Here is a 26,968-nt window from a genome sequence, read left to right as displayed (position 1 = left end):
TCAGATGTAAGGGCTGACAGAGGAAGAGCAGAAAAGCTCATAAGTGTACATAGGATTTGACATCAGATGATTCATTGAAATGAGAAACAGAAAGCTGAAAGGTGTTTTCACAGAGGGAAGTAAAGTTGCTGGGATAGAGGTAGGGGTGGTGGGGGAGGTTTGGAGGTGATCTGTTTGTTTAGATAACCTGGACTATTTTGGGCATGAATAGGTTCCTGGAGGCATGATGCGTTCCTCCACCCCATCAGCTCTGCCATGTCTCCAAGTATTCTAGAGGTGTGATGCATCACACCTCCAGGATACACCTCCCCCACCAGAAAATTTTATCGACATTTTAAAAACATTGCACAACCCACCTGGGACACATCGATGGTGTCTTGTTCAAAGTCGGAAAATGGACGCCGGATAGACATTCCTGACTTTGACAGAAATCATGGCTGCCGTGCAGACATTTGGTCTTAGTTTTGTTCATTTAAAGTGCCGATGTGGTCACCAAGACACACAAGATGTCAGCAGGGGTGTATCTAGGGAAAATAGCGCCTATGGCAAGCCCTGAAATTGCACCCCTGTCCAAACATCTGACACCCATCTTTCAGATAACTACCATAATATCAGCTCAAATATACAACCCAAGCTTGTTAATCTTTTAATGAACAAATTATGGCACTACATGAAAATTACAACTTCACCTTCCTTGCTTTCACTGATGCAAATTGGTCCATGATGTGCTCAAAGTCAGTTTTTTTCAGTTTCTTCTCTTTCTTCACTCAGCAGAGCAAGATTACACAGTCTGCTTTGACCCATGGAGGCTCTCAAATACAAAAGTATTAGTTTTAACTTGCTGAATGATCTCTCACAGTTGGTGATGAAAACTGCGATGGTAGTATTATCTGAATGGCAATGCGAAGATCGGGGAAGACGCTCTCATCTCCAGACTGAACAATAAGTGCGAGAAGCTATTCAGGTCTTGATATTTTCATGTTGGTCTGACTTGATAGTAACATTCTGCAATCCAAAATTTCTTCATATAGCTGCTGTCCATCAACACCAGAGCTGTACAATTCGCCCAAATTTTCGCACTTCTTTAGGTCGTTACTGTCGACGCCGTAACACAGTCCCTCGACATCGAGGAGGAACCCAAACTTGGCGTCAGTGTCGTGCAAACGATCGAACCTTTCGTCCATTTCTCTGTGAAGACGGTCGAGTGTTCCCTTCATGACTCTTTCCATTTCCTCCTTGGCTGTTAACCCAGCGTCTCTCGAGTTCTCATCAGCCATTCGTTTCTTTCGTCTTTTATGTCTTTCAACTTTAATATTCCATTCTTGACAGATAGCGAGTCCTGTTCAGTGCCGCCCCCCCTCTCTTCAAGTGGCACCCAGGGCATGTGCCATACCTGCCATACCTTCGGTACGCCACTGGGTGTCAGACCCATGATGTCTGCATTTGACATACTTATGTCTGGTGAAAAACGGCTACCACCAAAAAATAACTAAAAGGTATGTTGTGAGGAAGAAGCTTATTGTTAACATGACAATAAGTGTAAATCGAAACTAAAACTAAAAATGACAATAAGTTAACTAAAATCGAAAACAATGACAGTGTAAATGAATATTTTGAAATACAGAACTGAATTTCTTGAAAATTATTATCCCACCCCCTCCCTGAGGGAGGGAGCAGGATATTGTAATCGTCTGGTTTGTTTGTCTGTTTGTTTGTCTGTCTGTCTGTTAGCAACTTTACGGCAAAACGGCTTTAGCAAACACTATCAAATTTAATCCACAGGTGGGCAATGAACCTTGGACGACCCCATTAACTTTTGGGTCCAATTTGATCAAAGTCAAGGTCAAGGTCACAAAAAGATCAAAATCGTTTTTTGCTCATAACTTTGTCAAAAATGATCTGATTTACTTCAAACTAAGCTTATAGTGAACCTTATTCTATTTGTCACTTATAATCCTACCCATTCATATCGTGAAAAATGCATATTTGTGAAGATCGGTCGGGTCCAAAGTTTTTGGGGTCATGGTCATCGGTCAAAATTACAAATTTTCCATTAAAACTAAAACATGGTTACGAGAATACAACTTTACGGGAAAACAACTGGCTCAAACACTGTCAAATTGTATCCACAGGTGGGTAATGAACCTCGGACGACCCCATTAACTTTTGGGTCCAATTAGGTCAAAGCTCACGGTCAGGTCACGAAAAGGTCAAAATCTTTTTCGCTCATAACTTCGTCAAAAATGGTTTAATTGACTTCAAACTAAGACTAAAATATTCCTTATTCTATTCCTTATAATCAACATTCAGGTTAAGGATATATCAAATTTAAATTTGATCCCCAAAATAACTATGCCTTAAATGGGTGGGATTTGTTGTGCCTGGCATCACTTGTTTTGTTAGTTTTGTTACAAAGTAAGAAAAATTGCACGATCTTATCATTCTCTCAGTTTTGCATACGTGCCTTTAATAGACGGTACTGTACTTTGTTTGGGGGGGGGGGCTGTTTATACCCTGCAAACAGTATTTACACACATTTTATTTTATACCAGCAAATACCACCTGTCACTTCACTGACAGGAATACAGGGGAGGAGGGGGTGAGGAGGAGGATGGGGTGAGCGGAGAGGTGAGCATTTTATTTTATACCAGCAAATACCACCTGTCACTTCACTGACAGGAATACAGGGGAGGAGGGGGTGAGGAGGAGGATGGGGTGAGCGGAGAGGTGAGGGGAAAGGGAGGAGAGGAGGAGGTTTGGGGGGGGTGCAGGGGAAGTGGAGAGGTGAGGGGAAAGGGAGGAGGCTGAGGGCAGTGCCGGATGAAGCCTCGGCTGGCCCTAAGGCACATTTTGAAATTTTAGAGAATGGCCTGAAAATTTTAAATTAGATCTCGGACTCATGGAAATGGACCCTAGACAAAAGATGAACTGATTCAAGAACAAAATATTTAATACAAAAAAAGACAAATATTTAATGTGAAAAGAAAATAGTTTATTTAATCCCTCTGTACAATTTGCAGTGTATGAATATATGCATGACAAAACACGTACAGATTTAGCACTTTGCCCCAATGTAGGGATAAACACAATCATAATTATAATGTGATAGATCTATAGAAAGATCCATAGCACTAGACTAGTAGTACTAGAACGAATGCCATTCGCACAGTTAATAACAAAAATTTATGAGTTTATCATAGCCGATAATGCGATATATTACTCGACCAATAAGAATTGTATGTAAAAAAAACAAACCAAGTTGCCTACATTTTTGTGGCCCAAATTTTTGGCTGGCCTTAAGGCACATGCCTTGTCTGCCTAATGGTTAATCCAGCACTGGCCTAGGGGAGGGGGTAGAGTGTGGAGGAGGAGAAAGTAGTAGGGCAGATATTTGAGAGAATTGGGCTATTTTACGTACAAGCATGGAATATCTCACGCTGGTAGAGTTATGTCATGCAATTAATTTCAGATATGGAGCCACCTGAAAAGTTGCCTCCCCTTTCTGCAGCCGCCATTTTCCAAGATGGCAGACAAAATTTTATACTATATATAATATATGTGATTCCAGATGGCCAAATAGTCTTTGGTAATGAAATTTTTTGTTGGGTTTTGAATTGTTTTATATCTGGGATATGCAAACTGAGCTATTATTAACATTACGGCCGTAGATCTCTGAATTTGTGTTAGATATCTTTGAGTTGCATTGTATTTCATGTGACTGTGTGAACGAGAGACAGTCTCTGATAGTCTCTGAGAATTTGGTTCGGAATTTTTAATACGTTTTAATGCATGTAGTATTTAATCAGTTTTCTAATTTATTTTTGTACAGTTGCAGATGTGTGAAGATTAGAAGATATACACATAATGAAGTCTACTAAAAGCCATAAACTGTTTGACCCAATGACTTCTATTATATTAGTGCAAGTAAAGAAACACCAAAAGAAATTGACTGGAATATTTGTGTACTTTGTCAGCAGATATCCCCAGAAATTTTACAATGTCCTGCACAATCCAAAAGACCGAGTGCTGGTCAAGGGTATTCCACATTAGCAAGGAATATCATTAGTTTCAGTGAAATTGGTGAGCTGCCCATGGCCCCATAGATGTAGGGAACCTCGATGAAGGATCTGGGATAGAGAAGACTCTTGCAGGCCACCAAGCAAAGTGGCATAAATCATGTTACATGAAGTTTAATTGCACAAAACTTAGTAGAGCACAGAAGAGGCATGCATCTTCAGAGCATGAGGGGGAACCGCAGCAATCTTCAAACAAGATGTTCATGCGACGAAGTAGCATCCCGGGTGAAGCTGCGAAGAACCTTTGTTTTTTCTGTGAGAAACCTTCACTACAAGAACCTCTCCGTGAAGCCTCTACATTTCGTCTCAATAGCCATGTTCGAAGATGTGCAATAGACCTGCAAGACAAAAAACTTCTTGCACAATTAAGTGCTGGGGATCTCGTCGCACAAGAGGCGAAATATCATCCAAAGTGTCTTGTTGGTTTGTACAACAGAGCAGCTGAAAAACAGAAAGAAATAAAAGAAAAGAGCAAAGATGAAATACGTCATGGTATTGCCCTTGCTGAACTTATAACATACATTGAAGAAGCACAGATGGAGGAAGAAGTGGCACCAGTATTCAAACTTACGGATCTAATCAAACTCTATAGCAGAAGATTAGAACAACTGGGACTACCAAATGAAGGTCGACCTCACAGTACGAAATTGAAAAACCGGATTCTCTCCCATTTTTCATACATGACAGCTCACAGGCAAGGGAGGGATATTTTGCTGGCGTTCAATGAGGACATTGGGTCTGCCCTGCGGAAAGCCTGTGAAATTAAAGATTATGATGAAGAAGCAATATGCTTGTCTCGAGCTGCGAAAATCGTCAGAAGAGATATGAATGACATACAAATAAAGTTTTCGGGTTCATTTGAGCCTGAATGTCAATTAAATTCAGTTCCACAATCATTACTGTCCTTAGTGGCTGTGATCCATGGTGGTTCCAACATAGCGTCGCAGTCTCCGGATGGGGTAAATCAGGAAACGCTTCGCATGGCACAACTACTGATGTTCAATTCAGCTCGACAAAAGCGAGAAAGGAACATTAATGTCTACCACAGTAAGATCAGAGAGCCACCACTTCCCATATACGTTGGATTAACAGTACATGCGAGAACACGCAAGAGAGACTTAATTGACACCTTATTTGACCTTGGTCTATCCATTTCTTACACTCGAGTAATGGAAATATCAAGAACAATGGGAAATGTTGTTTGCGCCCAATACGACAGCGAACAAGTAGTTTGCACCCAAAATCTGCGCCGTGGTCTGTTTACGGTTGCAGCAGTGGATAACATTGACCACAATCCAAGCTCTTCCACGGCAATCGGCTCTTTTCATGGAACTGGAATATCACTGTTTCAATTTCAAACTCCCTCTAATCTTGGTACAACCCGTTCCTATACACTTGAACTGGAATCTTCATCCAAGAAGCTAAATGAAGTGCCGGATTCCTACACCAATGTTGGCCCTTTGAATATGTCAAAAGCCGAGTTTACAGTTCCACATGTGGATGGAAAAGTGACAAGTGATCGCCAGAATGTCATTCAAGAGTTGCAATAGGAAGCTCAGTATGTATCACACAAAACATTTCAATTCAGTTTTTGCATGGAATTTTTCATTGGTAAGTATTAAGCATGTAGTATCATATCTAATCATTCTAAATCACAATTTTCATACAGGTAGCTCGTGGAGGTTGAAGAGAACTACAGCAATGATGTCAACGATAACACCAATCTCTCATGGGCAGCATATCATGCAAATCGACAGGAATCAGCTGGAGTCTTACCAGCGATTACAGCACTGTTGCCATTATTTCCAGACGATTCAAAGTCAGTAGCCATGATACGACACTCAATGGATGTGATTCGACAAGCAGTGATACTTCTCAACAACAACCAGATACCTGTCATCACTCTGGATCAGCCCCTTTATACTCTTGCAAAGTAGATTCAGTGGCAGTGGCCTTAAGAATATTGTGAGGACCAATTTATTGTGCTTTTGGGAGGGTTACACATTGAAATGGCTGCACTGAAACTTAGAGGCGACTGGCTGGAGGATTCAGGATGGGTGGAGAATGGATGGATTCAGGATGGTGGCTGCAGGGGCTGAACTTTCAATACCCAAGATATGGATTGCGTTTGGAACAGCAAAGTCATTCAGATATATTCCTGTCCATGAAATCATTACGTGCCTTGGACCATTGAAATCTGAAGCACTGCCATTCTTCCATGCCGACACAGTATGTGATACAGTGTCATCATTCTATACCCGTGGCAAGAGAACTGCATGGGAGACGTGGAGGTTGTGTGAAGAAGTGACAGATACTTTTCTAGCACTCTCAAAAGGACCTGATGACCTATCTGATAACCACTTCAAAATGCTTGAAAAGTTTATAATTTACTTGTATGACCGCACAAGCAATGCTGAAACAATTGATGAGGCATGCCAGGAACTGTTCACAAAGAAAGGGAGAGCTATGGATGCAATTCCTCCCACAAGGGCAGCCCTAGAACAACATGTCAGAAGAGCTATTTACCAGGGTGGATTTTGTTGGGGGAAGCCATCATGGATTTACCTTCTCCTGAGAAGTGGGGTTTGTGGGATCCAGCGAACTGGAAACCCTTTTGGACCAAGTTGCTTGAAGTTAGCACTTCAGCCAGAGAGCTTATTCGCTGTGGGTGTAGAAAAGGGTGTGTTAGCCGTTGCAAATGTATCAAGGCAGCTTTGCCATGTACCGCACTATGTGCGTGTAATGGTGTAAATTGTAAAGTTTGAAGATGGAACCGTATTTTTGCTGTGAAATCCCCTTTGGTCTATGCTGCAAGCAGGACGTATTTCGACGTGTTTGCTATGAAAATCGGAGTGCATGCAAAGAGCAATTTGGCATTCATAGAACTTGAAGCATGCGTTAATATGTAATAACTTCCTGTAATAAAGGAATTGTTTCATATTATTGGTTTCTGTCAGCCCTATGTCAAAGATCTGAGTGCCACGATTACCGGGTACTCTAATCATATGGTATTGCTCTGTCACAGGATCCCCAGGACCCAGCACCCTGATACAGGGTTAGCCAATTTGAATTCAGTTTATTAGGGTACCCTGTGAGTACAGGGTACCCTATTGTTTTTCTTCTGTTTATTATTATTACGCATTATTATTATTTTTCTTCCGCCGTAAATTTGCAAAATTTCCAATTTTTTTCGCTTTAAATGCCATTTTCTCAGAAATGGTAAGACCAATCGACACAAAATTTTCACCAAATATGTATCTTTTTTGATAGCATACATAATTGATAATTGTGACGTCATAGGTCACGTGATACGGGCGCCATCTTGAAAAAACAGATAAATTTGGACCTCTGTATCTCTGAAACCTTCTAGGGTAAAAAAAATTCGCTTGATACATTTTAACAAGCTCCCTCTCGGGAATACGTGTGATTTTTTTCGTGACGTCATCAGTGAAGAGGTATCCCAGTAAAAATTAGTCAAGTAGAACACCACATGGCAAAAATTTGAAATTTCTTGAGCGTCATCTACACAAAAATTCATCGTAGAAAAAAAATATTTTGACGTCATCGGTGACGTAACTCGGCCGCCATCTTGTTTTTTAGTGTTTTTTTAAAAAAAAATCTTCTTCTCCAGAAAGGCTGTGCAGATTGAGGCGAAACTTTACATGCACATTCTCCCTGAGGTTCTCTTTCAAGTTTGTTAATTTGTTGTTGATACGTCACATGGTTTGGCGGCCATCTTGAAAAAACCCTAAAACCTTCAAACATCTTCTTCTCCAGAAGCGCTGGTCCAATGAAGGCGAGATTTCAGAACTATATTCGTGACATGTATGCGATGCAAGTTTGTTAATTTCAAAGTGATAGGTCACATGGTTTGGCCGCCATGTTGGATTTAAGAAAAATATTAAATAATGTTTTCTCTGGTATTTCATAAGCCATCGAAGCGAAAATTTGCAAGTGCCTTCCTCGCTCAAGTCTGCATACATGGTAAAAATTTTTTACCTCAGAAGTCACATGGTTTGGCGGCCATCTTGGATAGAAAAATAGACTTTATCCGATTTACACGAAACTTCACACACTTGTTCGGGTCGACGAGGGAAAGCAGAATTTAAATTTATGATATCATAGGTCGCAAGGTTCAGCAGCCATCTTGGATTGAAAATGAATAAATTTTTAAAATCTTCTTCTCCAGAAGGGCAAGACAGATGAAGACGAAACTTCACACATATATTCCCCATGAGGTCCTTTCTCAAGTTTGTTAATTAGGGTACCCTGTGAGTACAGGGTACCCTATTGTTTTTCTTCTGTTTATTATTACGCATTATTATTATTATTCTTCCGCCGGCATTTTGCACCCTTTTTCGCTTTAAAAATCATTTTCTCTGGAACACTAAGTCCGATCGACAGGAAATTTTCACCATAGTATGTATCTTTTTTGATAGCACAATCACGTTATAATTATGACGTCATTGGTCACGTGGTACGGTCGCCATCTTGAAAAAAGCGATAAACTTTGGACATCTGTATCTCGGAAACCGTGCAATGGAAAAAAATTTCGTTTGATACATTTTACTAAGCTCCCTATGGGGAACACGTGTGATTTTTCGTGACGTCATAGGTGAAGCGATATACCGGTGAAAATTCGTCAAGTAGAACGCCAGATGGGAAAACGCTGAAAAAATTTGACCATCATCTACGCCAAAAATCACTGACGAAAATGTTTTTTTTGACGTCATCGATGACGTAAATCGGCCGCCATCTTGTTTTTTAGTGTTTTTTTTTTAAATCTTCTTCTCCAGTACGGCTATGCAGATTAAGGCTAAACTTTACACGCACATTCCCCTGAGGTCCTCTTTCAAGTTTGTTAATTTGTTGTTGATACGTCACATGGTTTGGCGGCCATCTTGAAAAAACCCTAAAACCTTCAAACATCTTCTTCTCCAGAAGCGCTGGTCCAATGAAGGCGAGATTTCAGAACTATATTCGTGACATGTATGCGATGCAAGTTTGTTAATTTCAAAGTGATAGGTCACATGGTTTGGCCGCCATGTTGGATTTAAGAAAATATTAAATAAAGTTTTCTCTGGTATTTGCTAAGCCATCGAAGCGAAAATTTGCAAGTGCCTTTCCTCGCTCAAGTCTGCATACATGGTAAAAATTTTTTACCTCAGAAGTCACATGGTTTGGCGGCCATCTTGGATAGAAAAATAGACTTTATCCGATTTACACAAAACTTCACACACTTGTTCGGGTCGACGATGGAAAGCAGAATTTAAATTCATGATATCCTCGGTCACAAGGTTCGGCAGCCATCTTGGATTGAAAATGAATAAATTTTAAAAATCTTCTTCTCCAGAAGGGCAAGACAGATGAAGACGAAACTTCACAGATATATTCCCCATGAGGTCCTTTCTCAAGTTTGTTAATTTGTTTTTGATCGGTCACATGGTTTGGCGGCCATCTTGAAAAAAACCCGAAAACCTTCAAACATCTTCTTCTCCAGAAGCGTTGGCCCAATGAAGGGGAGATTTCAGAACTATATTCGGGACAGGAAGGCGATATAAGTTTGTTAATTTCGAATTGATAAGTCACATGGTTTGGCCGCCATCTTGGATTTCAGAAAAATATTAAATAATGTTTTCTCTGGAACCGCTTAACCAAACGAATCGAAAATTTGTAATTATCATCTAGCAGGCAGTATGCACGCTTGGTAAAAATTATGATGTCACACGTCACATGGTTTGGCGGCCATCTTGGATTGAAAAACGCACCTTTACCGATTAACACGAAACTTCACGTACGTGTTCCAATACCCAGTTGGAAGCAGAAGATACATTTCTGATGTCATAGGTCACATGGTTCGTCAGCCATCTTGGATTGAAAAACAATATCTTCAAACGTCTTTTTCTCTGAAACGGCTGAACAGATCCAGGCGAAACTCCACCACTATGACCGCGACTTCATGACGAATAAAAAGTTCCCACCCCCTTTTGAGGTACGATGCAACGTTTGGCAGCCATATTGGATTGAAGGAAAAATATTAATTAATGTTTACTCTGGAACTACTGCATCAATAAATGTGAAACATCAAGTTTATGGTGGAACGCTCATGCGGAATGAGGGTTTGAAATTTCAACGCGATCGGGCCCAGGGTTTGGCAGCCATGTTGGTTTTAAGAAAAATATTAAATAATGTTTTCTCTGGAACTGCTTAACCTGGAGAAGCGAAAATTTGCAGTTATCATCCACCATCGTGTTTGCACACGTGGTGCAAATTATGACATCACAAGTCACATGGTTTGGCCGCCATCTTGGATTGAAGGATAAATATTAATTAATGTTTACTCTGGAACCGCTGCCTCTATATATGCGAAACTTCAGATTTATAATTCAGGTGACATGCGAAATAAAAGTTTAAAATTTCAACCTGATCGGTCACGCGGTTTGGGAGCCAGAATTATTTAATTATTTGAATCTGGAAGCCAGTAATAACGAAATTGAATGCTTTGTGCTGCCCGGTTCGTAACTCATCTGTTCCGTGCCGTCTCGAAGCAGGCCTGTGTTTGTATCACTATTAAATAATGTTTTCTCTGGCACCGCTTATCCTTTCAATGCCAAACTTTGCGACTGTCATCTGCAGAAAGTCCCATGTTGTATCAAAGGCGGACGGACTGGGTACCCGGTCATCACTGCCAGCAGTTATAAAGTGGCAGTTCTAGTTTCTTCTTGATCGGTCACATGGTTTGGCGGCCATCTTGAAAAAACCCTAAAACCTTCAAACATCTTCTTCTCCAGAAGCGCTGGTCGGATGAAGGCCAGATTTCAGAACTATATTCGGGACACGTAGGCGATATAAGTTTGTTAATTTCGAATTGATAAGTCACACGGTTTGGCCGCCATATTGGATTTAAGAAAAATATTAAATAATGTTTTCTCTGGAACCGCTTAACCTAACGAATCGAAAGTTTGCAATTATCATCTACCATCGTGTGTGCACGCGTGGTAAAAATTATGATGTCACACGTCACATGGTTTGGCCGCCATATTGGATTTAAGAAAAATATTAAATAATGTTTTCTCTGGAACCGCTTAACCTAACGAATCGAAAGTTTGCAATTATCATCTACCATCGTGTGTGCACGCGTGCTAAAAATTATGATGTCACACGTCACACGGTTTGGCCGCCATATTGGATTTAAGAAAAATATTAAATAATGTTTTCTCTGGAACCGCTTAACCTAACGAATCGAAAGTTTGCAATTATCATCTACCATCGTGTGTGCACGCGTGGTAAAAATTATGATGTCACACGTCACATGGTTTGGTGGCCATCTTGGATAGAAAAACGCACCTTTACCGATTAACACGAAACTTCACAAACGTGTTCCAATACCCAGTTGGAAGCAGAATATAAATTTGTGATGTCATAGGTCACATGGTTCGTCAGCCATCTTGGATTGAAAAACAATATCTTCAAACGTCTTTTTCTCTGAAACGGCTGAACAGATCCAGGCGAAACTCCACCACTATGACCGCCTCTCCATGACGAATAAAAAGTTCTCACAACCTTTTGAGGTACGACGCAACGTTTGACAGCCATAGTGGATTGAAGGAAAAATATTAATTAATGTTTACTCTGGAACTACTGCATCAATAAATGTGAAACATCACCTTTATGGTGGAACAGTCATGCGGAATGAGGGTTTGAAATTTCAACGGGATCGGGCCCAGGGTTTGGCAGCCATGTTGGTTTTAAGAAAAATATTAAATAATGTTTTCTCTGGAACTGCTTAACCTGGAGAAGCGAAAATTTGCAGTTATCATCCACCATCGTGTTTGCACACGTGGTGCAAATTATGACATCACAAGTCACATGGTTTGGCCGCCATCTTGGATTGAAGGATAAATATTAATTAATGTTTACTCTGGAACCACTGCCTCTATACATGCGAAACTTCACATTTATAATTCAGGTGACATGCGAAACAAAAGTTTAAAATTTCAACCTGATCGGTCACACGGTTTGGGAGCCAGAATTATTTAATTATTTGAATCTAGAAGCCAGTAATAACGAAATTGAACGCTTTGTGCTGCCCGGTTCGTAACTCGTCTGTTCCGCGCCATCTCGAAGCATGCCTGTGCTTGTATCACCATTAAATAATGTTTTCTCTGGCACCGCTTATCCTTTCAATGCGAAAATTGCGACAATGATTTAAGTCCCATGTTGTGTCAAAGGCGGAAGGACTGGGTACCCGGTCATCACTGCCAGCAGTTATAAAGTGGCAGTTCTAGTTGTATTTTATATTGTATTTGATTACTTTGTTGCTTTTTTGGAAAGTAATAGTTCATAAATAATTCAAACGTGTACATTGAAATAGCCCAAAATTGGCGCCTATATTTTTCCATTCACGGGTTATTCTGTTATTTACCCCCAGCAGATGTGGATAATTAATTATATGTATAATTGCTGTAATTATGGAACTGTAAGCATGGAACAATCATCATGAATCATGAAAAAATTAAACAGTTTTTCTAGTCTAATGTTTCATGCTTTTGGCAAGAGGGCATCCACTAAGTTGCTATTGTGGTAAAACATTTGTATTTAATTATATGGTTACGGTTTTAGGAAGCGTATGCATGCAAACATACAGTTGTCCCGAAGTTAGTTATTCCATTAAGTATATGTGTAGATAGATCCCCACCCTGTGTGTAGTGGGAAGATACTGGGGTGTGTTGCGATGTTTTTTTAGTTGGATTAATAAATCATTATATCCCATCCACGACGACCCACGGTACCCTCTGCCTGCTCGCACCTTCATCTCGCTTGCTACTCTCACATGGGCTGAACAAGCACATGTTCGCCTACTCGCCTAACTTGCGACTCACTTTCCGGGACAGAATCTTTGTGTCGTACCTTTTTTGGCGAGTCCAGACACGCGGAGTGGGCGGGCTTCCCGGTATGGCCGAAATCCCGCCCAGAAAGGGCGGCCCCATGGGAGCCCCGTCCAATCAGGGTGAACAGTGACGTCGGCTTCACCAAGGCCCCTCCCCACTGAGGAATATCTATAAATTACGACACCATTCGTTCAGAGTGGTCTGGTGAGCTGGAAAGTGAGTCATCTTGAGGGTGAGCTGGAAAGTGAGTCGTCTTGAGAGTGAGCTGGAAAGTGAGTCGTTTTGAGCGGAGCGTTGGAGTGAGACAGTTGGTCAGCTGATAGCGAAAGAAAGGAGGAAGGTCGTGGAGTGGTTGCGCTCTTTGGGTGTCGTTCGTTTCAAGTGTGAGAGAGCTGGGAAGACCTCGACCCGACCTTGAACGGGTCTCTCGTAGGGTCCTGTCTGCAGCCCTGATCCCCGCCTCGGACTCCGCTCTATTCGACCCGGGCTCCTTCGCAGACACGGTCTCCACGCGTGCGGCCGTGGACCGAGCCGCACGACCATTGACAGGTGCCGCACCACGGAGCATCCATTCCCTCCAACGTTCAGGTACCCGGAAGAAATGCAATCTCAGCTCACCTCCCTCTCTGGCTGCAAAAGGTCCCTTGCCATACATCTGGGTTTATTTTCGTCTGAGTGTGCGTCTGAGTGTGTAGTGTAGCGCAGTCTTTAAGTAGAATTGCATAAGTGTTTTTATTTGATCATTGTAAATCTTGCCTGTTTTATTCTCGCGACAAGTCTGCTCTGTGTCTCCTTTGTAAGTTGCTGTAAAATTGTTGCACTACATCTTTCTTTCATCTTCCCCTGCATAACATCCCAATAAACCTGTTCCTGTACCATATAAATTTCCTCGCTTAGTGTAAATAAATGATTGTAGAAATGTTCCCAGTTTGTTTTCGTCTTTTCCTTCATTGGTCCAGCATGGTTCGTATGTGAGTTTTAGCGGGGTCTTTATTCCTGAAATTCTGTTCATTCTAGCCGGTGCGTCCTTGGTAGTTCCTCTCGGCTGCACCCGATCCCGAAAGGTGGTTGGTAGAGTTGGTAGTTGGTAGAGTGATCCGGTTCGGGCAAGGCGTACCGAGGGCATGGTTCCCCGGTAGACAACACTGCGTGGTTAATTAGGTAAATTGGTTCTAGACAAAAAGACACTACGCTACGCGGTGGAGGTATTGGCATCCAAGGTCGGTTAAGCGACCCACCACGTCACAGAATTATCCGTGAGCAACGGCCTACAATTCCGGGAGTCTGGTGGGAGACGATGTAACTTCCCCAACCTCGTGGTCGTTTCTCCCCACCGGTCCTCGGCCCGCAACAATATGTTTCAACAGGACACTAAAATGCCTCTGTTCAAGTGGTTATGATCTTTGGAAACCAAACTTTTGTCATGTGTCAACTATGACTACCTTTTGATCTCCATATTCATATGATGATAAATTTTAAAATGATGTCAATCTATCGCTAAAACTTACAAGACAAAACATCAAAACTGCTGATGAGTCACACACATACTGTTAGGCAAAAGTTCTATTCCTATACTGTGAATATATCTATAATCATGAGTTCACTAGTATTTATTAGTATTGGTATAATTATGGTTTCAGCCTGCCTGTCTGTTCCAAGATTCGAGTCATCCTCGTCAGAACTGTCATCTTCATCTGAAGATGCAATTACCATTTCATTCTCCTCTTCCTTGTCCATTGCTTCTAATTCTTCTGTCTCTGGGATAAGGCTTTTGGGAAGTTGCTCCCCTTCGAACCAAACCGGTTTGTAATGGTCATCAACTAACTGCCAGCCATTTTCTTCAGTGGGATGCTGCTCGAGATGATTTTGATCTGCTCTTGCCTACATATTGGCAACAAAGGAAGCATGCTTAATGTGAGTATCGAGCTCATCTTCGCAAGGTGGTAGTCCACTTGCATCCATGCCCCTCAAATTGGCTAGTAGGTTTTTTTCCATTTCCCTTTGGTCCGTATGTCTTCATGAACTTCTCGTAACGACACTCATTCAGGCTGGTGTTTGCACTATCCTTAGTTCCATACATTGTGGCTTCTTAAATTGGTTTTGCACCAAAAGGGTCACTTAAGAACTACTGATCCTTCATCAGGAAGGTCTAAAGAATATTTCCATAAAGTTTCATTAATGTACTCAAAATGTAATTTAAATGTGAAAGTAGCGCCTCCTTGAGGCTGTTCTTCAATACGTTTTGCACCAAAATTGTCACTTAAGAATGGCACATTTGTCATCACAGTGCCAAAATGAAACTTTTGGCACCATTTTGATTGATGTACTCAAAAATGTAATTTAAACTGACTTTGGGGGGTACTTCAAGCAGCTCCCCTTACTTAATGCACCAATTGGAAAACTTAAGAATGGTCATTCGGAGGTCCCCATCCCACCATCTGATGAGTTTAGCTCTCAAACCATTTGTACTCGAGATGTAATACAAATCTCTGTTAGCTCCCAGATTACAGGCACCGTGTGTACAGGATGCTGAGCGAACGGCCATCTTATGCCGTCTCATACATGCGACTGTACATTAAATTAAAATAAAACTTTGAAATAAAGTCAGTCGGGGAGCATTGAAGATCATGCAGTTTTGGGAAGTAAAAGGTTTGTGGTGGGACTAGGAATGGAGAAAAACATGATGGGTGATGGTGGTAGAAGAGTAATTGAGAATAGAGATGAAAATGGGGATTTGGGGAAGGGGAGGGAAGACAGTGGGAGTTTATGCTTTGAGGCACAGACAAGAGTTCAGAATGTAGGTGCGAGGGATAGTGAAAAGACTGATTGGTGAGTTTGAGGGATTGGGAAGGAGAGCAGGGAAAGATTATAGATAAAAAGAACAGTTGGCAGACTTGAGGATTTTTGAATGTGAAAATGAGTATTTTGAAATGTTGCGGTCATGTATCTCGATAAACGTCTTTGCTTCCTTGATATACCTTTTTTTTCCAACAATTATTATATCTCTCATGTTACAGAACAAAAGGTCCCAGAATATGGCATTTTGGGAAATTAAATACAGATTTTGATGACAGTCACATTACAGGCAATGTGTATCTTCTGTACATCTCAGCTGCCACATACATCATCAATCTAGCAGATGTGTGATAGCCAACATGGGAGCACCCTTTATGAGCACTGCTGAAACGGTCTAATGAAAGTGGTATTTTATTTAATGAATGAAAGTAGTATTTTCACAGTTAATGTCTTCTTTTGAATGTATGTGCAGGACTGTGGGGTTTGGTGAACAATGCAGGGATTTCTGGTGTGTCAGCACCAACGGATTGGCAGACAGTTGAAGAATACAAGCGTGGAATTGACGTGAACCTCATGGGCATGATACGAGTCACTCTTGCTTTTCTTCCCCTTGTAAAACGAACCCACGGCCGCATAATTAACATGTCCAGCATATGTGGTCGCATTGCCCTCTCTGCCGGCAGCTACTGTGTCTCCAAATATGGAGTAGAGGCTTTTTCCGATTCACTCAGGTGTATAGCAATGCACTTGCACCACTATTTTCCCATTATGTAAGTCTTATTAAGGTCAGCACACATCACCTGATCTGAGGCGTTGAGATTTTTTAGTAACATCATATCTAATGTACCAAGCAGATGTACGTTTGATTTTCTGAATGAGCTCCACCATCTATAGATGCAGCCAATCGGCTTGCAGCAATAAATCATGTGGTCACCTCGGTTCACAAACAGGTGATTTGATTTCATATTATGTTGGTTGGTTCCCTGTCATTTGAACATATGATTTCATGTTATGATTACCTGTCACAGCTTAAAGAGGAAAGAAATGACGTTTTAACTCTACATTGTTGAAGCTGAAGCCTTGCTCAGACAAAGTTGCTTAAATATATTCCCAAATTATTGCGCATTAAAGTGACAACGGTAATAATAATGCGCGAGATCAATCAGTTGCAGTTCGTTTTTGGAACCTGTGCAGCTGGGTTGGAGAGAGCACACACAGCAAAAATAATGACCATTATCAATAACAATAGCAGATTAAAATGTCCACCTTGATTTGATTGTTGGTTGACCAATCATCGTTGAGCATTGATATCGGTTTGTCAGTTGGTGAGTCATGTGGAAGTGGGCAGACCATACCGAGGGAGTAGATTAGTGGAAACTGGTTGGACCAATGCCAAGCTATATGTGACTTTTTATGGGGAAGGGGGTGGTGGGGGGAGGGTTACAATAAATTGAAAGAATTTAACTTGTGAAGGTGGTGAGGAGAACATAGATGAGAAAGTGGCAGAGTATTCCTCTCTTGGCTTATGTTGTCATCGTGTTGCATAAAATGTATAGTTTCAGTGGTAATTTAAGTGTTCTACTGTTAAAACTAGATACACATTGAGGTTATTCAGCAAGTTGCCTGCCGATTTACGTTGTGGATGCATTCCTAAAATCTGTGATGTTATACCAAACGACGCTATTCGGATAGAATTTTCCCATATACAGAGTGTTATAATGGGGGGATGCGTTGCATTGAAAATATTTCAGTCACCCAAACTTAACTTAACCACACTTAAGTGCATATTAGACATACTTAAGTGCACTTCACCACAGGACGAAACACGTGAGATGGGAGATTTAGCAACACGGCATCCACTGAGCGCTTGCCATGTTGTCGGTTCTCCAGTAGCGGGCCACTCGGAGCGACTCGGAGTTGTCGCTTCTAAACTGACAGACGGCATGCTACTGTATTTAAAAATTTCACTAGGCGCACTGCAGTCAGAACTGTATTTAAAAATTCCAAACTATATAATATTTTTTATAATGACAAATTAAATTGACTATTGTCCCATAATGTGTTAATGACGTTATATCGATACAATGCAAATAGATTCGACGTAAATCTGCAACTTACCTTATGGTCAGAATTGCCTTTACCTGAACTATTGTAAATGTCTTGCATTTATTTCCATACAATAAAGGAGCCGTGCGTGTGTGCGTCCGTGCCTGCGTGCAAGTTCCACCCATTGGTTGGACAGTTCGCTTGACTCCACCCACAATTTCTATACGACGGTCACCATATTTCTATACTCCGTATAGGTCTGAGGTTTCATTGGCCTGTTTTGTAAGGCTCGCAATTTCTGACTCTCGCGGCTTTATCCTAACTCTATTTCGACATCTGATTTAATTTTTCAAAGCCGCTAAGATGGTTTGAAACTTGGTTGCAAAAATGGGGAAGAAAATCAGACAAATATCGATGTTTTCCAAGGCAAAATGCGTTTTAATAGCCATTTCTGGTCAGGCACGATGTGGGGAGAAGAGAGAAGGGGGTGGGGTGGAGAGGAGGGGGGGGATGATGCAATCACACTACGTGTAATGTGCTAGTGTGTATAAAAGAGGGTGTCCTACGAGGTGAGTGCAGGAGAGGAGGATGCAAATGCAATGGGGCAAAATATTGGACATGCTGCATTATTTGACCCCAAGTAGTTTTGGTTAAAGAGATTTAAATTGCAACCTTGCCAAATACATGCAGTCGTGGCCAAAAATATTGGCACACCCTTGCACTTTTTTCAAATAACTCAATTTTCTTTAAAAAAAATAAGTGGAAATTGACGAAAGTATTTGGTCTCCACAATTCTTTATTTCACTGTTAATATTACAAAACCTTTGTTTTTTATTCAGAACATAATATATCCTTTTAAATCAGAAAATAAAAATAAATGGAATTGACAAAATTATTGACACCCATGACTTAATATTTGGTAGCACACACAGCCTTTGGACAAAATAACTGCAGTCAAGTGCTTCCTATAGCCATGAATGAGCTTCCTACACCTCCACTGGCAGTTTGGCCTACTCTTCTTGTGCAAACTGCTCCAGTTCTCCCAGATTTGAAGGGTGCCTTCTCCCAACTGCTGTTTTCAGATCTCCCCACAAGTGTTCAATGGGATTTAGATTTGGACTCATTGCAGGCCATTTCAGAACAGTCCAACGTTTTGACTTGAACCATTCGTGGATGCTTTTTGAAGTGTGTTTGGGGGTCATTGTCCTGCTGCAAGACCCATGACTTTCGACAGAGACCCAGCTTTTTGACACTGGGTTGAACATTGCGCCCCAAAATTCCTTGGTAATCTCCTGATTTCATGATGCCATACACATATTCAAGGCACCCAGTGCCAGAGGCAGCAGCAACCCCAAAACATCACTGAACCTCCTTCATGCTTCACTGTAGGGAAGGTATTCTTTTCTTTGAAGGCTTCATTTTGTTTTCTGTAAACATAGAGATGATGTGCTTTACCAAAAAGCTCTAATTTTGTCTCATCTGCCCAAGGACATTCTCCCAGAAGGATGTTGGCTTATTCAGGTGTGTTTTGGCAAACCCAGTCGAGCTTTCTTATATATATATATATATATATATATATATATATATATATATATATATATATATATATATATATATATATATATATATATATATATCTCTCTCTCTCTCTCTCTCTCTCTGTCTCTCTCTCTCTCTCTCTCTCTCTCTGTATCTCTCTCTCTCTCTCTCTGTATCTCTCTCTCTCTCTCTCTCTCTCTCGTTCTCCTGGGTCTTCTACTGTAGAATCCCCTTTCATTGAGTTGGCGACGGATGGTGCAAGTTGAAACTGTCGTACCTTGTGCCTGGAGATCAGCTTGAACCTGTTTGGCAGTTGATCGAGGTGCTTTCTTCGCTGAAATCTTCGATGAAGTTTTCTCTTGCGGCCACGTCCACGGAGGTTGGCTGCAGTGCCATGGGCCTTAAACTTCCTGATAACATTGCATACGGTAGACACAGGAACATCAAGGTCTCTGGAGATGGACTTGTAGCCTTGAGATTGTCCATGCTTGTGTGTGTGTGTGTGTGTGTGTGTGTGTGTGTATACGTACATACATACACATTTTGGAAACATGTGTAGCTGCTTGAAAACATTTGTCGAGGAGAGGCAAAGAGACAGGCAAACTCAATGAGGTTTCAGATTATATAAGGGTTACAACCTTGTGAGAATCGTTATCTTGTCACCCTCACCAGATAGAACTACTTTTAAACAGTATAATCTGTCCAGAATGATGTGCAAAGAGCAATGAACCATCCAATTTCATCTCAGAGAGTGTAGAACAGGCTTCATGCCAGTGATACGAGGTCCAAAAGACCATTGCTCCATCTCACAGTCGAAAAGCATCACTGGTAGCAGCACATATATCATGACATCACAACAGGATCTGAGTTGTCTCACCTAGATTTAAATCCTTACCCAACTATAAACTCATCCTGGTGTTTTGCAGGCAAGGTGAGGCATCAATGTGTGTGCCAACTATAGGATGGATGTTAAACCCATCTGCTGGCATTCGTTTGTGGACGATAAAGATCCCACAATTTCCTCGTGAAGAGGAGGCGATCTATTGTTAGCACCCTGGCCAAATTTTAACTCTAACCTCCAGGGGCATTGTCTCAGCAGCATAACATATACATGCTTGTATTGGTGCAATGCCTGCCATGCGTTATAGGCTGGAAACTCACACAGACTTTCGTTCCAGCAGAACCCTCTCATATCCTGAGTTTATGGCGGATGGACACTGCTGTCGGTAGCAAAAAGTGCGTGCCCTTTGTTCCAACACACACTCTTTCACTACTTGGGTTTAACTTGAACATATGCTTACTTGGCCAGCCCCAGTAGCACTATAGCCACTCAGAAGGTCCAACTTGGTCTCAAGGATGGAATTCTTTTGTTCTTGTTCCCCAGAATTTTCCACACCAATATGTAATTTCCACCTCCCCATGTTTTATGACTGTGACTGACATCATCAGAACACGCAGGAGTATGGTACGTAAGTGAGTAGGAGCATTGCACATTCAGGTTTCCTTCATTGCAGTATTTGCACAACTGCCCCAAAACAATGAATGGCGGTTTTATCTTTTAAATTTTTTATTTGTGTGTGGCGAAAAACTTACAATTCCATCAAATGATCTTTTACATGGAATTCAGATAAATACTATATATATATATATATATATATATATATATATATATATATATATATATATATATATATATATATATATATATATATATATATATATATTCGGCATGGAAGATCGTAAAATAAAAAAAACTTATTACACCTACAATATCAACCTTCAACTCATGGCAATACTTTGTACAGGAGGAAGTAGATGGGTAGGGATCACATTTCTGCCATACTTGACCAGCACCGAGGTTGTGCACTATAAATAAATATTGACCATTTTGTCTTACCTTTCCACCTCAGATCAGGTGATGTGTGCCAATCATTCGTCATTGTATAAGTTCACACACGGATGGTTGGCTGTTTTCTTGAACATTTTGCTTCGAAAGTCAATTGCAAATCTTCATTCTACATCGTGACCACTTCCTTGTTCTATGTTACAGGCGAGACATGAAACCATTTGGTGTAATGGTGAGTATCATTTCACCAGGAATATTTAGAACGAACTTCATTGATCCAGATAAACATGTGAAGGGTCTTTTGGGACTTTGGAATGACATCCCACAAGATGTGAAAAAAGATTACGGGCCCGAATACATCAGCAAATGTACGTTCACCAACTTGCAATACCTCACTTGTCTATGTAATGTGTCCATGGTCTATTAAACAAGGTGAAGATTCCAAAAGTATTTTTGTTTCAAAATCTTGCATGGAATTCCAAAAACGACACACAGACAGACGCCATAAATATATGCAGACAGACCAGTGTGTGTATGTGTGTGTGTGTGTGTGTGAATAATGTACTGTGTTATTATTATTTTTCAATAAAACTTTTTCACAGAGTTTCTGGCTGGCAGATCATGAGCTGCCTGTCAAAAGTGGTTTTGACAAATTAGGTTTTGGGTTCAACGGAAATGACATTATCAAATAAGATAAAAACATATTTTTTAATGGCCACAATTATTCCCATGTTCTTGCCAGATTGGCTGGGGGCTCAAGTCTTTCATGATCCAGCTGGCCAGGCCTGACGTTCGACAAAGGTTAGGGCAGGAATTTGGATTTTGGGCACGGTGCCAGCAATAGCTCGCTTACTCTTCGCGAAGGGCGCAATGAGATCTTTAACATCCACCAACTATTAAATGCCAGCAGAGCAAAAATGCGAGTGATATGAAACAAATAACACGAAGTATTAATAATGCTAAAACAACATAACAATGACAAAAATGATAACTGCAATATGATTAAATTTAAAATCAGATCTTAAAACAATGACAAATCTTGAGTGTTTCCAATTACCAAACTTCCTCTTTGCCATAATCGAAGTGGATACTCAAGCTGCTGTTTTAAGCAGCTCTCTTACAGTCCTTTTTTGAACTCTACCAGAAATCCCAATATCCTTTGGGAATCCCAATGTTCAGTGTGAAACAAAACCTCCACATCCAAGTTTTAATCCATAAAGTTCTATGTATGAACAATCAGTGGGATTGAAGTCAGGGGAAGGGAGTGTAATCGTTTAATCATAAAAAGGAGGTTGTGGGGGGGGGAGAAAGCTTAACACAGGCTTACAGGACAACTTGTGGCTCAAAGATGATCAGCAGTCGGCCTCACATGTGTGGCTACAAACCCACATATCCTCAAGCCAGAGCCAGCCATGACAAATCAGAGTGGTGATTTCCATGACACTTTGACACCACTACTTACGTGGTGCATAAAACGTCATATTTGCAGCTGCAATAATTATATGGTACCTAAAATTACAAGGATGGGAAGGTTAACATACGAGCAACTGGATGGTAAGGAGCAAGCAGAGATTCACAAATGACCATGAGAGATGAAAAGAGATAATAAGTGTTATATTTCGTGACATCATTCAAGTCAGGGCTGGCCCTTAATTTCTACCATGTTGTCTCCAAAATCCTTCCTTGACAGGTGCACAGAAAATAAAAAACATGATTGAAGTCTTTGCAGACAAAGACTTGTCCAAAGTTGTGGACTGTATGGAGCACGGACTCTCAGCCGTGTATCCACGGAGCCGCTACACACCAGGTTGGGATGCCAAGTTTTACTGGCTGCCTCTTGCAATTCTTCCTGCTGCAATCCAAGATTGGATGCTGAACCTGGGGAGTATATCACGGCCAATCCACCACCCTTCCTGAATTGATGTGGGTTTCCAAACAGAAAGGAGCTCATCATTATTGTTGAAATGCAAACTATTTTTATTTGCTTTGTGGCAGGTTTCCGTCCAATTCATTTTGTTAATTTGTAATGTTGTATACCTCCTTAAACCTCCAAATAAAGCTTTCATTCCTTTTATTCTTTCAATATATAATGACCGGGACGTAAACTTCCTGGTCCTCTTTGAGTCACTTTTCTTATTCTGGATTTTAGGAGCAGAATGTGGATGAGGAAACTGAGTTACAGGATCATACATTAGCTGACCCGATAATATAATAATACGAGTTCCCTGACAAGGAACTTCAACACAGGAGGAGGCCATGATGCTTATCAAGCCCACACTATGGTTGTTTGTTTGTGTTCTGTCCTCTTTAAGTGTCAAAAAAGGAGGCAGCATGTACCGTTTTTAAAGTCTTTGGTATGATTCAACTGGGATCGGGATCGAACCACTGATACCCCCATTGTCAGAGTGGATGTTCTCGCCATTACGCTGCCACGTCCGGTAGATACAGTTGGAAAGTATGTTTTTACTTTTGCAATTGCCAGGAAACTCTGGGTTATTTAGTGAATTCAATGTTCTGGATGCAATGCAGCTCGGAGAATGTGAAAGAAATCAGTAAAAGAAGAAATGTTATTGTAGCTCGTAACTTTTTAACTCGCCAAGCCTCCAAGAATCTTGATATTATTATTCACTCAGCAGATATGGGATAAAAAAGGTCTCCGCATCCGCCGGGCTAATTTGGTGCAAATTGTTGTCTTTGAAGGTAATGACTGATGGGATGCTGAGTGGATAGCCGAATGAAGCTTGTAGAGCAGGGGTCGGGAACGTTTTTGACTCAGAGAGCCATTAAAGCAAAATATTTGGAAATCTATTTCAGTGAGAGCCATATAATATATTTTAAGACTGAATTCAACTAAATGTGAGTATAATAAGCCTCTGAATTTATTCTTTTAAATAATGTTGTTATAATACTCACCATTAATGGGACTTCTGGTGCTGCATGGATTTGCTGATGGCTTTGTAGTCTGGTTGGTACTTGGTGAGGTTAAGCTTCATGCAACCGTTGAGGCTTTCATCCGTTAGACGTGATCGTAGGTTGGACTTGATGTTTTTAAGATGTGAGAATGACTGCTCACATGCATACGTAGATCCAAACAAGGTCAATACAGCAATACTCACACGCTGCAGTGTGAGGTATGTGACAGGAAGCGCGTTCCAAGTTTTGATAATCAGCTCATCTTCGGGTTGAAGTTTTTTCATTTCTGTCCACATGTGCTTGCTCGCCAACTCCGCTTTCTGTCGTGCGATTCTTTCCAAATCTTCATTCAGTGACTTGAACTTATTCACCCACATGTCTGAGGCCTTCAGGTCAGCCACTTCTGCTTCAAAATCTCTGACGGAGACACCAGGAATGTAACTCAGGTCGGCTGTGTTCAGTGAACACTCGTTTGGATGGGTGATGAACTTAAAAAGACGAGTGTGCTCACGAAATTCTCCAAAGCGTGCTTTGAATGACTGTAGGAGACTGGATGTGAAGCCAGCTAACTGGTGGAGATAAAAGTTTTGAGTGGGCTCACTTGCTGTGCATGCATCTTTAAATTGTCTCAGTTTTTCAAAATGTAGTAAACAACCTGTTTCAAGATCCATGATAAAGAGCTCCAGCTTGTTTTCAAAAGCAAACACGGCTTGTTGAAGGGATAACACTGTATTTCCAATGCCTTGCATTTTCACGTTGAGCTCGTTCAGATGTTCAGTCATATCCACGAGATAGTAAAACTTGAGGAGCCACTCAGTTTCGGCTAGATCAGGATGCTCAATCCCTTTCATTTCAAGGAAAGTCCGGATTTCGTTCAGGCAAGCCGCAAAACGGCAAAGCACCTTCCCTCTTGACAATCAACGCACATTGCTGTGCAAAAGCAGACCGTGATAGTTATTTCCAACTTCATCCAGCAGTGTTTTAAACTGGCGAGCATTTAAGGCTCGGGCAACAATAAAGTTGATCACACGAATGACCAGCGACATCACTTCGCCAAGCTGCCCATCACACATCTGAGCACAAAGTGCCTCCTGGTGTAGAATGCAATGGAAACTTAGGATGGGTCTATTTTCATGTTCACGGAGAAGCGCCACAAATCCTTTGTTTTTCCCCACCATACACGGAGCACCATCAGTACACACTGAAATAAGTTTATCCATTCGTAGATTTTTTTCTTGAGCGAACTCCATGAAAGACTTGAATAAATACTCACCTCTTGTGGACCCTTTTATTGGCAGAACAGCAAGACTTTCTTCGCGCAGTGTATCGCCAGCAGCATATCTTGCAATCACACTGAACTGCGACAAATGGCTTACGTCTGTTGACTCATCCAAAGCCAGGGAAAAGAACGGCGCTGTATTTATGTCCTTCACTTGCGTTTCCTCTACTTGGTTTGCCATCATGATGGTACGATCATGAACAGTTCTTGCCGACAGAGGCATGTCTTGTATCCGTTTGATTATCTTGTCTTTGTTCAGAAGATCATCAAAAAGTTCATTGGCGACATCCAGCATGAACGTTTTAGCATCCTCGCCATCTGTGAATGGTTTTCCGTTCCTCACTATTGCTAAAGATCCAGCAAAGCTGGCGGAATTATAGTCACCTTGCCGGGTCCATACGCGGAGTTGCTGCTGGCTGGCTTGCACTATGCTCAGTAGCTCTTGGCACGCTTTCTTTCTGCTGTCTCCCACAGGGTATTTTGATGCAAAGGTAGCATGGCGCGTGTCGAAGTGCCGCTTTATATTCGACCGTTTCATCGATGCAATTTTGTCATTGCAAATTACACACCACAGAACCTGCTCTCTCCACAAAGGCGAATTCTTCGGCCCATTCGTCCTGAAATGTACGATACTCCTCATCTTTTTTTCTTTTCGCCATCTTCTTCGTCGAAGGGTTAGCTTTGAGCAAATGAGAGAGAGGGAGATGTTGACCCAAGTGAGTCTGGCTGGCCTGCGCACGGGCTGACATACTCGAGAGGTGCGGCGCGGCCGGCCGACTCTGGGATGCTGTCGCCTCAGCGGTGGCGCGTGATTGGTCGAGATGAATTCCGTGACGCGTCTCGGTGGCGGCACGTCATTGGAGGAACCGAAATCACGAGTCGCCTCAGCGGTGGCGCGTGATTGGTCGAGATGAATTCCGTGACGCGTCTCGGCGGCGGCACGTCATTGGAGGAACCGAAATCACGAGTCGCCTCAGCGGTGGCGCGTGATTGGTCGAGATGAATTCCGTGACGCGTCTCGGCGGCGGCACGTCATTGGAGGAACCGAAATCACGAGTCGCCTCAGCGGTGGCGCGTGATTGGTCGAGATGAATTCCGTGACGCGTCTCGGCGGCGGCACGTCATTGGAGGAACCGAAATCACTACTCGCGTCGGCCGCATGACTGGACGAAACAAAAACCGCTTCAGACAATTCGGAGGTGTTTTTTCTTCTCTCCTTCTGCCAAGTTCAACCCTGCACGTGAATGAAGCACGACACCATTCAAACTATAGGTAAAGCTTCTGCGAGAAATATTGGGCTTTCCAAGTTTCAAGCTCCAATTTTATCTGCGAGCCAGATGCAATCATCAAAAGAGCCATACCTGGCTCGCGAGCCACACGTTCCCGACCCCTGTTGTAGAGTGTAACGTTCCGCGCTCAAGGCACAAGTGCAAGAAGTATCCAATCTGCCCATCTAACAGTTTAAACCAATTTACTAAGCGCGATGGAGCCCGCTTCTGAAGACCACACAAAGAGTGGATTTAAAAAGAGTGCATTTATTCATAGCGAGAAAGGGGTCAGGTCAGGCCAGATTAGATCTGTG

General features: G+C 41.7%; 2 protein-coding genes across 4 annotated transcripts in view; both read left to right on the top strand.

Moving 5' to 3' along the window:
• The window catches only part of DHRS9 (dehydrogenase/reductase 9), a 39,273-nt gene extending 16,007 nt beyond the window's left edge, over window positions 1-23,266 (top strand). For all 3 annotated transcript variants that reach the window (XM_085875212.1, XM_085875210.1, XM_085875211.1), the window contains 3 exons: window positions 16,236-16,494; window positions 21,399-21,562; window positions 22,885-23,266. In XM_085875212.1, the coding sequence (XP_085731338.1) occupies window positions 16,236-16,494; window positions 21,399-21,562; window positions 22,885-23,111 (650 nt within the window). In that variant the 3' untranslated portion in view covers window positions 23,112-23,266. The remainder of the gene's footprint in view (window positions 1-16,235; window positions 16,495-21,398; window positions 21,563-22,884) is intronic.
• LOC147030795 (uncharacterized) lies at window positions 2,777-8,212 on the top strand. Its single transcript, XM_085875209.1, has 2 exons — window positions 2,777-5,634; window positions 5,746-8,212. The coding sequence occupies exon 1, from the start codon at window positions 4,184-4,186 to the stop codon at window positions 5,624-5,626; it is 1,443 nt and encodes a 480-aa protein (XP_085731335.1). The 5' UTR covers window positions 2,777-4,183; the 3' UTR covers window positions 5,627-5,634; window positions 5,746-8,212.
• Window positions 23,267-26,968: the final 3,702 nt, after the last annotated feature.

The sequence above is a fragment of the Eptatretus burgeri genome, chromosome 3, assembly GCF_056783735.1.
Source record: "Eptatretus burgeri isolate ZD-2024b chromosome 3, Ebu_testis_v1, whole genome shotgun sequence".
Taxonomy (NCBI): domain Eukaryota; kingdom Metazoa; phylum Chordata; class Myxini; order Myxiniformes; family Myxinidae; genus Eptatretus; species Eptatretus burgeri.
This window is presented reverse-complemented; position numbering and strand designations above follow the sequence as displayed.